Source organism: Hipposideros armiger, unplaced genomic scaffold (genome assembly GCF_001890085.2).
Source record: "Hipposideros armiger isolate ML-2016 unplaced genomic scaffold, ASM189008v1 scaffold_17, whole genome shotgun sequence".
NCBI classification, from domain to species: Eukaryota; Metazoa; Chordata; class Mammalia; order Chiroptera; family Hipposideridae; genus Hipposideros; species Hipposideros armiger.
This window is the reverse complement of record NW_017731367.1, coordinates 5,982,100-5,994,490: the sequence shown is the minus strand read 5'-3', so window position 1 is coordinate 5,994,490 and position 12,391 is coordinate 5,982,100. Positions and strand designations below refer to the sequence as shown.

The 12,391-nt window shown below is 61.9% G+C and overlaps 1 protein-coding gene across 1 annotated transcript; it reads right to left on the bottom strand.

The window, feature by feature from the left end:
- Positions 1-920: 920 nt before the first annotated feature.
- Positions 921-10,362, bottom strand: ERFE (erythroferrone). Its single transcript, XM_019628496.1, has 8 exons — positions 10,141-10,362; positions 7,611-7,733; positions 7,002-7,104; positions 5,587-5,831; positions 5,393-5,501; positions 5,197-5,287; positions 4,275-4,353; positions 921-3,073 (listed from the first exon to the last, which is right to left on the bottom strand). The coding sequence occupies exons 1-8, from the start codon at positions 10,306-10,308 to the stop codon at positions 2,975-2,977; spliced, it is 1,017 nt and encodes a 338-aa protein (XP_019484041.1). The 5' UTR covers positions 10,309-10,362; the 3' UTR covers positions 921-2,974.
- Positions 10,363-12,391: the final 2,029 nt, after the last annotated feature.

Here is a 12,391-nt window from a genome sequence, read left to right as displayed (position 1 = left end):
CATTCACCGTAGTTTTTTTATCACACCTCATAGTTTTCGGGCACCTTACTTGTGCTCTGTCACCCTCATGATGGCCCTTTATAGTGAGGAAATTGAGGTGACGAAGGGCTTAGACAGGCTAGGTCCCGACCACAGTGCTGTGGGAGCCCTCTGGCTTCTCTGCTTTCCGGACAAAAGCTTGCAAAACGTTTCGTAGCTCGATCTGGGCTTAGCCGGGAGAGTAGACTGACCACGCCGTCGTGTCCTGTGGAGCAGGTGCCCCGACAGGCCCCCAGAGACAGCAAGGGGTTCAGTTTTGTTTCTGATTCCACTGGTAGCAGATGCAGCCTGGACGGCACTGGGGGGTGCGGCTTGCTGACCCCCCCCCACACACACACACACACACATCCCTGAGAGAGGAACGCACACTCTCCGTGTGGGCAGTCGGGCTGCTGTCCCTGTGGCCAGGAGCCCGCTTCCTGTTTGGGAACGTTCTCTTGGCTCTGCTGGGCTGAGGTTGGTCTCCCCACTGACACCCCAAAGGGGACTCCGTGTTAAAGATGCTAAAAGGAGGAAGGCACGTGCTCAGCCCACATGGAACGTGAGACTACTCGAGCCCATATTTCTATAAAACAAGTCAGAATTGCTGTAATCACCTGCTGGTAAAGCAGCTCTGAGGTCCTTGTGTAAATGCTTGCCTCAGGATGATGTAAGATTCCCCAAACTTGCCTTTGAAGCCGTTGCGTAATGCTCACTGGCCCTCGCCCAGCACACACACAGCCTTATCACCCTGGCAGTTCCCTCAGTGGAATTGGTGTCCCTCTGCCAGGACCTCGGGGAAGGCTGGAGCACATCCTTCTGCAGTGTCAAGAGCCAGGCTCCATTTCTGCTGAGGACTGTGACATCATAGCGTGGCACCATTGAACAAAAGAACCTCAGAATCGGGAAATAGAACAATTTATTCAGTACACATCTTCCTGTAGCAAACGAGGTGTCAATCTGTGACTCACACGTCCCAAATTCCCAGAGTGCCACTGTCCCAGAGCTGGGAGAGGCCGGGCACTGTGGCTTCCCCGGCAAGGGTGCCCCCCGCCCTCCCAGAGGCCCCTGCCATCCTTGGGCCTGGCCGGAATGATGATTCCGTATTTTCAGGCCTATGCCGTTTTTGTAACTGTATAATCACATAACACAATTCTTAAGTACTTGAATCACTCCATAAAATCAGTTATATAAATATATTTCACCTGGCAATATTATATAATAAATACTTCAATAAATTGCTGTATATCACACGTATGTGGAGAAAATGAAAGATCTGTGGCTTTTTCGAGGGTAAAAGATAACTTTTCTAAAATATCTGTGTCCACTGGATACAAAGTGAAATCCAGCAAAGGGTGGGGCTGCACCACCCCTTATCAGCGTAGGGAGGCAGGACAGGCCGGCTGGCACTTCCTGGTAGGGAGGGTGCAAGTCCTACTCAGAATTGCGTCAGACCTGCCAAGGGGCAGAGTGGTGGGTTTGTGGGTTTGTTGCGCTTGGGGGGCCTGGCTGGGAGAGATGTTTCTGTGGGAATGGACGCTTCGGGCTCCTGCGGACAGGCCTGGCCTTGGTCAGCTGCTCATTCTGAGGCCAGATAGAAGGTTAGGGTGACAGCAGCCATCGCCCCCTTCTTTCCCAGGTCTGAATGTACCCAGCTTGGTCCCCAGGACATCCTGTGGTACCAGGTCTCATGTTAGCAGGGTGTGCAGGGATGGGGGTTGGGGTAACTTTCTCCGCAGGCAGTTGGGGGTGCGGGGCTGGAGGGAACACCCGCCTGGGATGGTCCTGCACTGTGGAAGAAGTGTGCTGCAGCCCGACAACACCTGTGTCTCCTCGTGGGAATGTCTCCACACCCCCAGGTCCCATCACTGCTACAGCAGCATCGTGGACTTGGTCCCCAGCCTTCCCACGACCAGATCTTCCTCAGCACGGGCTCCTCCAGCTGGCAGAGCCCAGGGCCACATTCCCACCCAGCTAGGCCACGGGTGGGCACCGGAGCTGTGGGCGGTGGGAAGCCATGCTCCGCCTGGCCAGGTGGGTGGGCAGGGCCTGGCCGTCTAACCTGCAGAGATGTACTCGCTCCGTCATCTGGCTCCAAGCAGGGAGTCAGCCTCGCAGGCGGAAGAGGGGCCTAGTCTGAACAGGCTGGCAGACGGGGAGAGGGCAGCTCCTGTCTGCAAGGTGAACATCCCAGTTCGCTCGCACACGGGAGTGAAACCGATCTTGGAAGCTGGGCCCAGACTCGCTCCCTCCATAAGCCCTTTCCAGGCTGGCGTCTAAGACTGCTGTGCCGAGGGGGCCACGAGAGTCTTGGGTCCTGTGGTCACTGCAGGCCATGGGCAGGCCACAGGCATGGTCTGGGGAGGGGCAGGCAGGGAGTAGGGAGCCCCGGGTAGAGATGGGACTGGTGGGAAGGCTCCTGCCCACACCGGCCTCACCACGCCGCTCACATCCCCTTGGAGGCCCCTCAGCCCTGCACAGCCTGCCCCTCCACACAGGGCACCCAGGCAGGCCGACCAGCCTTTGCCCTCCATGCTGGCACTCAGGCAACCCATGAGAACCTTGAGAGAGAAGGAAACGGTGGGGCTGGGCCAGAAATAGCAGCTGAGGCTGTAGGCAAGCCGCCTAATAGGCCAGGAGGGGTCCACAGCCAGGGGCGAAGCAAGCGCCTCTGGGTGCACTGACCCCACCTAGAAACGGCTGCGGATCACAGCCCACCAGGGCCGTTCCCTGTAACGAGGGGTCCTGAAGTCAGCCCTGGCTCTGGGGCCGCACGCAGGTCTGCATGTCCCCTCCCCCGGCTGCCTGCAGTGGCCATCTCGGGGCTGGACTGTGGTGACCAATGTGGGCAGTTCCAGTGGGCTTCCTCCAGCAGGGGCCTCTGCCACTCCCACGCTGCCCAGAGAGCTCTGCCGGGCGGTGGCCCCTCGCGCCGAGCAGAAGAGGGCAGCGCCGGTCACACGCCAAGGAGGACGGCACTGAAGTGGGAGCCGCTGCGCACCGTGAGTGGGGAGCTGCTGGCGTTGTCCAGGAAGACGGAGGTGTACTGCCCCGTCTGTGGGGAAGGGCAGTCAGCCTGGACGCTGCCAGCCACACCCCATGCCCACTCGGCCGTGCCAAGGACGGGCTTGGCAGGCCTTGCCCTCAAACCCAGTGCCTGATCCCTATCTACTGCTTTTCCCCCAACTCCACTGCCCCCACCACCATCACGTTGACGGGCTCCTACAGGTCACATGTGGGGGTGAGCCTCTGCTCAGGGCCAGAGGGATAGAGTCGGGATTCTCCACTGCTCAAGGAGCCTGTTGGGTTCTAAACTGGGGTGTCAGGGAGGCCTTGCCCCCCAGGCCTGGCCCCTGACCCATCAGTACTCTGGTCTGGCTGCTCCAAGTGTGGTCCAGACTCCAGCAGGGTCCCCTCCTCCGGGAACTCCCAGAACTGCAGACTGGGGACCCCGGGTGTACCGTGTGTGCCATTTCATTTCTCCCATCAGGCTCTGCAGTGCCCGGGGACCAGATTGCTAAATGCCTTTCAGCAGCCACAGCTGCCGAGCCAGACAGCCTGACCTCTAATCCTGACTGCTGTGTGAGCTTGGGCAAGTTACTCAACCTTTCTGTGCCTTAGTTCCTATTTATAAATGGGAATATTAGTACCCACCTCAAAGTGCTGCGAGAATTAAATGAGTCGTTTATGTGAAGCGCCTAGAATGGGGCCAGGCATAGTGCTATTTAAATGTGAGCTGCTGTCCTCACATCCACCTAAATTTTTTCTTTTTTAGTGAGTCCCACCGTTACATCAATCCTTGACTACTGGGCCAAGTTCCCATAGTACCAGAGACTGTCGTTTGGGTTTTGTGTAGGAGATAACTATGTTCTGCTTCCCACAGGGGCAGTGGGCCCAGGTGTCATGGCCCAGCCTGGGCCATGGAGTGGACCCCTGTGCTCTCACACCACCCTATGGGTCCCTATGGAGGGCCTGTTGGGGCCAGGAGCGCCAGCCCTCGGGAAGTCGGAAAGCTGGACTGCGAGCAGCTGCTGAGGACCAGCGGCCCTGCAGGCACAGCAGCTTTGGGGGAAGGTCCTGGCCGTGGCCTGGCTCTGCCTGACTAGCCTGAGTGCTGTGGCGCTGCCCCGAACCTCTCCCAGACCTGGAGTCAGGGCAACGTTCCCAGAGCACCCTGCCAGGCCACCCACAGCCATGCCCAGGTGGCGCCCCCATGCCCGAGACTGCCCCGCATCTGCCCCGCACCTGCCCCGCACCTGCAGATACAGGACGCCGTTTACCGAGACGGTGAAGAGCTCGCTGCTGCTCTCCAGGCCTGTGACAGCCTCCAGGGAGCTGTGGCCAAAGCAGAAAGAGGGTCAGCCAGAGCCCACCGCTCCAGATCTCCCCAACTTCAACCACAATGTGCTCACAGCAGACTCGGGGCCCAGCAAAGTGCCTTGGGACAGCCGTCTTGGTCAGGTCTTTGGTGGCGGTGGTATCTGAACTGGTCCCCAAGAGGAGTGAGGACAGTCTCCACAGGGCCAAAGGCATGCCGCAGGTGCCAGGAGAGGCCAGCCTGGGCCCAGACCAGGGGCCGCTCTGCTGGGGAACAGGGCACTGGGGGGTGGGGGTGGGCAGCAGTGCGGCCAAAAAGCTGTTTCAGGCCAATTCGTGGAGGGTCTTTCAAAACCAGAGGTTTTAAACGTCACTCGCTCATGCCTTCTATGGCCACTGGGGGCGCCTGCGTGTGCCTGGGATACATCGGATGCAGGCTTGCCACCCCCACCCCCACCCCCGGGCCAGGTGCACCGCGAAGAGGGGCACATGAAGAAAGGTCACAGGAGAGGGGTGGGAGCCTAAACGCGGAGCAGACAGCGCCTCTGGACGAGAGGGCGGGAGGCTGGGAGGACCCGCCTCCCACGCTCTGGGAAGGGGTTGGGGGTGTGCCCAGGGAGCCGGGATGTGCATGTTAGCAGCCCCAGCTGCTGAGAAGGGTCAGCGGATGGGACCTGGAGCAGACCCGGGGAGCAGGAAGGAGGCCTCGGGGTCACCCCGGCCACAGCGGCGGCGGGGACCGAGGAAAGGGTCCTTCCAAGCGGGAGAGGGCGGGGGACGACAGTGGGCGGAGCCAGGTCTGGTGTCTGTTAAGCAGCGTGACAGCCCCAGCTCCCCCGTCCCCACGCCGCGCCCACTCACACGTTGCGCTGGCACCTGGACTGGATGCAAATCAGCAGGCGCAGGCGGTCCCGGGGGCGCGGCGGCCCCCGCCTCGGCTGCTCCGCCAGAGCTACAGGAGGGGCGGGGTGGTCATGGTTTGGGGTGGGTGGTGTGGGCCGTCCCTCCTCCCCCGGTTCCCGTTCCCACCCCTTCCCCCACCGGTCGCGGGCCTCACCCACGTGCAGCGTGGCGGCGAGCGCGTAGAAGCCAGCGACTGGCGCCGTGTACTGGCCGCTGGTCAGGTTCAGGCCCGGGCCGCGGCGGAAGGCACCCTCGGCGTCGGGCTGCGGGACGCGCGCACGGTCACCCCGGGCGCCGCCTCCCTCCCCTCCCCGCCCCGGCCGCCCCGGCCGCCCGGCCCCGACTCACCAGGTAGTAGACACCGAGCTCGTGCAGCGCGCGTCGCTCCACCGACGCGTCCCGGCGTAGGCGGCAGTGGAAGGCGGCCTCGACGCGCGGCGCCCGCGGGCCCGGGGCCAGGGGAGCAGCCAGCAGCGCCAGCACGCCCGCGCCCCCCGCCGCCTCCTCGCGGTCCTCCGGCGTGGCGGCCGGGGCGGTGGCGGGGCCGCGCGTGCAGGACTCAGGCTCCACGCGCTCACGCTGCCTCACTGCTCCTGGCACGAGGCAAGCAGCAGGCGTGTGCCGGGCCCACCCTGCCCCTCCTTCCGTGCCCCGGACCCGTTTTCCAAAACCCGGCACAGGACACCCCTATCGGCCGCAGGGTGGACGGAAGCTTTGCTTCCCGAGTCTATCGCTACTCCTGTTTCCTTTTACGCTTTGGCTACCAGGGCGCTCAGGGCAGACTCGCACCCAGTGCCCTTGCTCTTTGCCTCACCTCCCTATCCTACTCACATTTCCCCCTTGGTGCTGCTGTTTTTTCTGTTTACGCTTTTATTGGCGAATGCCATGGTCTCAGCCAGCCCTGGTATTTTTGGAAGGAAACTGGGGGTAAATAAACAATTACTGCAGCTATACTGGAAATATGGAGGTTCCTCAGCTGTTGAAGCTCGTTTATTTCAATGAGCGCTACATTGAATTGATGGGGGAAATGCTCTCTCACTAACTCTTCTTAATAAAATTAATCTAGTGAATAATGTGAGTAGCCCGTCAGCAGCTGGCCACAGACAGCCCCCAGCACAACGGCTCAGCTCTGCTGTCTCCCTCTGTGCCCTCCAGTCCTGCTGCCCAGCCTGGGCCAGGCGGTGGCCTGGGGATGCCAGGCTGTGCTGCCCCACTGCATTGTGCCCTCGGCCCCTCTTGGTGCCCTCCCATGAGGCTGTGCCAGCAGCTGAGATCTGTCAGAGGGAGAGGCAGAGGTGAAAAGGGGGAGAAGGTGGGTTCGGTAGCCAGGGCCTCTGTTGAAGGGGGTGAGCGTCGTATCTCCCCGTGTCACCGTGGGGATCAGAGCACTCTGCAAGCTTAAGGAGCCCTGACCCCTCCCTGATAGTCCCACTTAGGGGGTGGGGGTTCAGGTCTCCTGGCCTTCGCTGGCCTCACCTGACTTCTAGGTGGGGCGTGGGTGCTGGTCCCCGTGGACCTACTGAGCACCGAGTGGTCAAGTCCACCTTGCTCTGTGGCACGTCCTCCTTACCACACACCCACCACCGGCGCCTGACCCTCAGCCCGACCCAGGCCAGCTGGGTGGCCCCTGAGTCTGGCAGCATAGGGGCCTCCTCGGATGCTGCTGACATGCGGGGGTCCAACCCGTCTCAACTCTTCCAGGACCTCCCGGGGCCCACTCACACCCAAGAGGGGGTATGTGCCCACATGGTGTGCACCCCTACCTTTCAGCAGCAGCTGGAACTCCTTCAGCAGTACATCAGGTGGGATATTGGGGCCTGGCGGGCCTTGTGGACCGGGGGGCCCCGGGGGTCCTGGCAGGCCGAGCTGAAAGGGAACCTTGGCAGTGAGCACATCTGATTGGCAGGCCGCGATCCGTGGGCACCTGCTCTGCAAGCTCTTGCCACTAAGAGGCAGGTGAGAAGGGCTCCCACTTTGACCTCCGACCTCCAAGGCAGAGGTCAGCCTCAGGGGCCTCAGACTCCGCTGAGAAGGCAGTGAGCACCCGTGCTTTGAAAGCTGCCCTCCCAGGCCAACGCAGACCTCCCGTACCAGGATGCAGAGGGAAGAGAAAGGGGTAGCACGGGGCTGCCTGGCATTTCAGGTGCAGGGTAAAGTGTTGAAACAGACCCCAAACTCAGGGTTGCCTGCGCCCCCGGCAGGGCACTTCCTGTGCTCTCTGACCCCAGGCTGGGTCAGATGCTCGGGTGTGCCAGTGGGGGCCGGCAAGGTCCGTAGGGGGAGATGGTGGGGCTGGGCATTGGGAGTGGACCCGCAGATACAGGCCACACACACACACATGCGCACACGTGCTGCCGGGGTCCCCTGCTCACCTTCAGCTTCTTGGCTTTGCCTCTGCTCCCCCTCTTGCCATTGACGCCCTTGTCACTCTGCCTGACGAAGAGCATCCACGTGTCCCGCGGGTCGATGCTGTGTGCTCGCCCAGCGGTCGGCTCCTAGAACACAGCCGCCGTCAGGCTGGTCCCCCCGCACCCCCACAGAGCACCCACTGAGCAGATGGGGTGCTTTTCAGGTCCCTGGGCAGGACTGGCCTTCAGCACCTCGGGCTCCTGTCCTTGTCAACAGTGGTGCCCTCAAAGCCAGCACAGCCCTGGGGACGACCCCTAGGGAAGAGGTCACACCGCAGCCTGGACTTTGTGGGGAAAGAGGACCCAGGACATGGCAGAAAATGATGGGGTGCAGAGCTCTGTATCAGGTGGCAACCCTGGCACCGCTGGGCCACGGGAGCTGCAGTGCACACACCTTCCCGGGAGAGTTACCAGGAGGACTGGATCACCGATACCCGCAGGTGCCCAGGAAGAGGTGACTGTGATTATCAGGGTCTCCAGCTACCAGCAGCACCCCGCCCCCAGCCCCATGGTCCAGAGTTCCAGGGAGCCCAATTTCAGCCCTCACAGTCCAGGGCGGTTAGGGGGTCTGAGTGGTCCAGCAGTGCTATCATGACTCAAGGTCTGTGCACGGGGTGTGACTACTCATCTTCCTCAGGACTTCCGGGACACTTAGCCCAAGCAAGGACAGTGACGGCTCCAGAAACATCCATCCGTTCCCCTGCATGTTGCATTCTGACCGTTCTGACACTAAGGAAAGTTCCAGGAGGAATTGTCCAGGAAGAGGCCTTTGGCCCATTGGGCAGTGGGCCTCAGATGGGCTGGTTCCAGGCAAGGCTGCCAGCCGGGAAGGAAACTGGCCCAAGAGGGCTTTGATGAGGTCACGGGTGCCGACTCTGGTGGCGGATGCAAGGTCCCGGGTTTTTAGAGCTGGCCAGGTCTTTCCATGCGAGACAGGCCCTGTGGTCCCCCAGCCACTCTGTAGGGACCTCTGTCTTCCTTCAGGAGCCACGCTGCTGTGGGGGAAGGTGGGGGCTTCCGCGTTGCAGGAGCCTGAGTGCCTGGGGCCCTCCGTCTTCTCATCTTCTCGTCTTCCCCACGTCTCACTGGGCGGGGCGCCCTGCGAGGTGCCACCTTGCTGGCTGCACCCCAGGACCTGTGAGCCCACTTTAAAGCCTAACGCCACCCTTGATGGAAACACGTGGCAGGTTTCCACGAAGGCTGGACGGCATGCCCAGCTGACCCTCCCAGCTGGACCAGTGGCCTGTGGATGAACTCGGCCACCAGTTTGGTTTGGGGGAAGCAGAATCAGGTGGAGACATGTCGGTCTGGGGACCTATGAGATGGGCCTGCTGCAGTGTGGGTGGGTGTCTGGCAGCTGCCCTGGCTGACCGAGGTCTCCAGCCTTGAGGGGCTCTCAGAAAAGAGCTGGGGAGCCTCTGGTGCCACCTTGGCCCTGCAAAAGGTCCAAAGCACCCCAGTTCCCCCTTTGCTTCCTGGCAACCATATCCTGATATCTGGTGGCCCTGCCCCTTGGGGTGTGGCTGCCTGTCTGGGCGGGGGCTGCCTTCAATCCAAGGGAAGTGGCTGGGGTGATAGGTAGAGACAGGACTTTGGGGAGGCCCCTCCCAGGGAGCCTGAAGGACTGGCTGCCACCTCCGCCAGTGGTGGCTTCCTTGGCCTTCCTGGTTCCAAGTGTGATGCTGAGAGCAGAGGGGTGCAGGCCGGGGGCCCCCCTGACTCCCCGCCCTTTGCATTTCCCATAAGCATCTTGGTAAGACATGGAACCCAGACCACCTTCCCATCGGAAAGGCCCCGCCCACACTGAGGGCTCCTCCCAAAGCCCCCCAAGTGCCCGCCTTCTCCACCCTGACCACCCTCTGCACCCGCTGGGAATGAAGGAGCCGGCAGAACTAAAGGTCGCCCCTTCACAGCCAGAAGTCACACGTCATGGGGGCGTGGGTTCTGCACCCCAACACCCACACTCCTTTCCCCGGACCTGCAGGAAGGCACTTTTTGTTTTTCACAGGGACTTGCACCCAATAGATTGGGGGAGGGGGTCAGTAATGTGCTCACACGTTTACAAGTACGTTCTTCACAATTTCAAGAGAATTAAGTTATTTACATTTTTTTCCCAATCTCCTCCTGCCCCCCCCCAACACAGCATTTTCCCTGGCCTAGTAGAATTTTACTTTAATGCCAAAGAAAGCTGCCCAAAGCCAAGGTCAAGGCTGGCTGGCCTTCACAGCGCTCGGCCGTACAGAGGGGCAGCGTCCAGACCACCGCCTCCCCCCGCCCCCCCCCGTCTCCATGGCGCCCCACAAGCTAAGCGTTTTATCTATCCCCGTGTTAGGAAGGAGGGCACCAAAGCCCGCGGTGCCGCGCGTCCACCCCCTGGTCGCAAGCCCCCCTCTCGGTGCGTCCTGGACCTCAGCGGGGTTCGGACCCCGGGCGGGGAAACGGAGGCCCGGAGGTGTCCGCGGCGGGGGGCCCGTCGCGCGTCGCGGCGTCTTACCGGCGGGCGGGTGGCCGGCCCCGCGCGGCTGCCCCCGGAGCTCGCGGGCAGGTCGTTTCCGGGCCGCGGCTCCTCGCGGACGCGGCTCCCCGAGGGCGCGCCGAGGTCCTGGGGGCCCGGGCCGGCGAGCAACAGGCGGGCTCCCGCCGGGCGGCGGGCGGAGGCCATGCGGGCGGCGGGCGCTGTCGGCTGCGGGAGCGGCGTCTGGACTCGCGCGCCGGCTCCGCGCCTTATAAGCCGCTTGAATCCCCCGCCTCGCGGGGCCGCGCGTCGCCGCCCAGCGCCCCCTCCCGGCTCGGCCGCGCGCTGCAGCGGGGGTGCGGGCAGGGCGGGGGCGCAGGGGAGGGCAGGGGGTGCAGGGCGTGACCGCGGAGCCTCCCAGGGGGCGCAGGGAGCAGCCCCTCGAGGTGGCTGGAGCGCCCCCTCCCGTCGAGCGCGCTTCAGTTCCAACTGCAGGCTCCTGGGTCCCTCCCCGCGCGCTGTCCAGCACTTGTGTTTCTCGGGGAGCCGGGGTGCCCCTTCTCCCGGCCCTGAACTCTCTGCCCTGGCGATTCCCTTCTCTCGGCAGGAAGCCGGGACGCCCCCCTCCTCCCGGCCCCAGGACATTCTTTCTCCCCAGCGCCCTGCGAGATCCAGGCTGAGCACATCGAAGCGGGAAGACCCTCAGGGCCCCTCTCGGCGCCCCTTTCCCAGGAAAGGACCCTCCCTTCCGGGGCTACCTTCTTCCCATGGCTGGGGCGCCCTGAGCTCAGGGAGGCACTGAGGGGCACCCGCAGGGACCTGGAGGGGTGGTGCGGGAAGCAAATCTACAGCCTGAGGCAGATGCCCTGCACTGATGGGGGTGGACAAGACCTGGGCTGGGAGAACTAGCCAGGTGTGGGGGGCAGGCACCACCAGGAACCAGGCTGTCCACTGACCACGGCTCAGCGCAGGGCACCCCACTGGAACCGGTGGACCGGACCCCGCAGGCCCGGAGAAGGGCCACCCCCACCCCTCCCTGGGCTCTTTGTTCCATTAAGTGCCCACTGCCTGTCACCCCCCCTTCCCCCAAGGTAGTCACATCAGGGCAGCATTCCGGGCTCTCTGTGCCCCCTCCCCTCCCCGGCTCCCCGCACCTAGTGGGCACACAGTGCATTTTGTTCAGGCATGGGGGAAGGCCCGGCTGAGGAATGCCCCTTCCCAGGCCTGCCACCCACACCAAGGGACGGGCCTCTTCTCGCCCTGACCTGTTTCGCAGAGCGTGGTGCCTCCAACTAAGAACAGGTGGTGCTGGCCCCCAGCCCGGGCAGGGCCCTGGGTAACCCTCAGTCAGCAGCCCTGCATCACCGAGTCTCTCTCCTACCCTCAGCCACGGTTCCAGGGCTGGCTTCGGGCCCCAGACAGGGAGACAGGAAACGCTCCACAGTTTAGAAAAAGCCTGGTGTTAGGTGTTAACTGTTCCTCGTGATTCTCCCTCTTTTCCTGTAGGACGTATGGGGGACAGTAGAGGGGTTTTTTGGGGGGTGGGGGAGTTAAAGAAGAAAATGATCCTACCCATCCTGAGAATGTGTCCCCAGGAGTCAGTGTGTCCCCATAGTGACGCTACAAGGGTGTCTTTCAAAGGCAAATCAGGACCGAAAAAGAGAAACACAGTTTATGGAATTTGTACTTAACACAGTCTATGAACTTACTTCATCTGCAAACATTCAGCAGCTTTGTTACAAATAAGGACACTCTCTCCAAATCCGTGGGGGTGTCGCTGGAAGGCCCCTCAAAGAATAAAGGATTTCTCAGGTGGCTTCTCATTTCTGGTCCCACAAGCAAAGTCTGGTAGGAAGCCTGGTGTTGAAGCTGGGTAACGACATGTTTGTACGTGCTGGGGCGTGTGCTTCCGTGTCAAGTATTAACATTTAGTTCGCTTTCCTCCATTTGGGGAGACTGTGACCATAGGACGCTGAGTGAGGGGTGTTCTCTTTGCTGAAGCCTGCGATTGGCTGGCAGAGCGGGGCTCCTGTCCCCAGGGGATCCTGCTCTGTGAACGTCCATACCCAGCACCTCACTGCTTCTCACAGACCCCACTGATTGGCCCAGCAAGGTGGCTGGCTCGCCCAGGGACACACAGCCGGGCCCATCTTCACAGCCACACGTTTTGCCCATTTAGGGGAGGGTCCTTCCTACTGTAGATGGTGTGAGATTTGAGCTCCGTTATCGTAGTCAAAGGTTATTGAAGACAATATGATCCTGCCTTTTCCTGAAAACAAACAGGTACCCC

Excerpts from the sequence above, each read along its gene's own strand:
- ERFE (XM_019628496.1), bottom strand. The coding sequence starts at position 10,308 with ATGGCCTCCGCCCGCCGCCCGGCGGGAGCCCGCCTGTTGCTCGCCGGC. Across the intron at positions 7,734-10,140 it reads GGCCGGCCACCCGCCCGCCG|GAGCCGACCGCTGGGCGAGC; the intron begins GTAAGACGCCGC and ends GCTGTGTTCTAG. Across the intron at positions 5,832-7,001 it reads GTTCCAGCTGCTGCTGAAAG|GAGCAGTGAGGCAGCGTGAG; the intron begins GTAGGGGTGCAC and ends GCCTCGTGCCAG.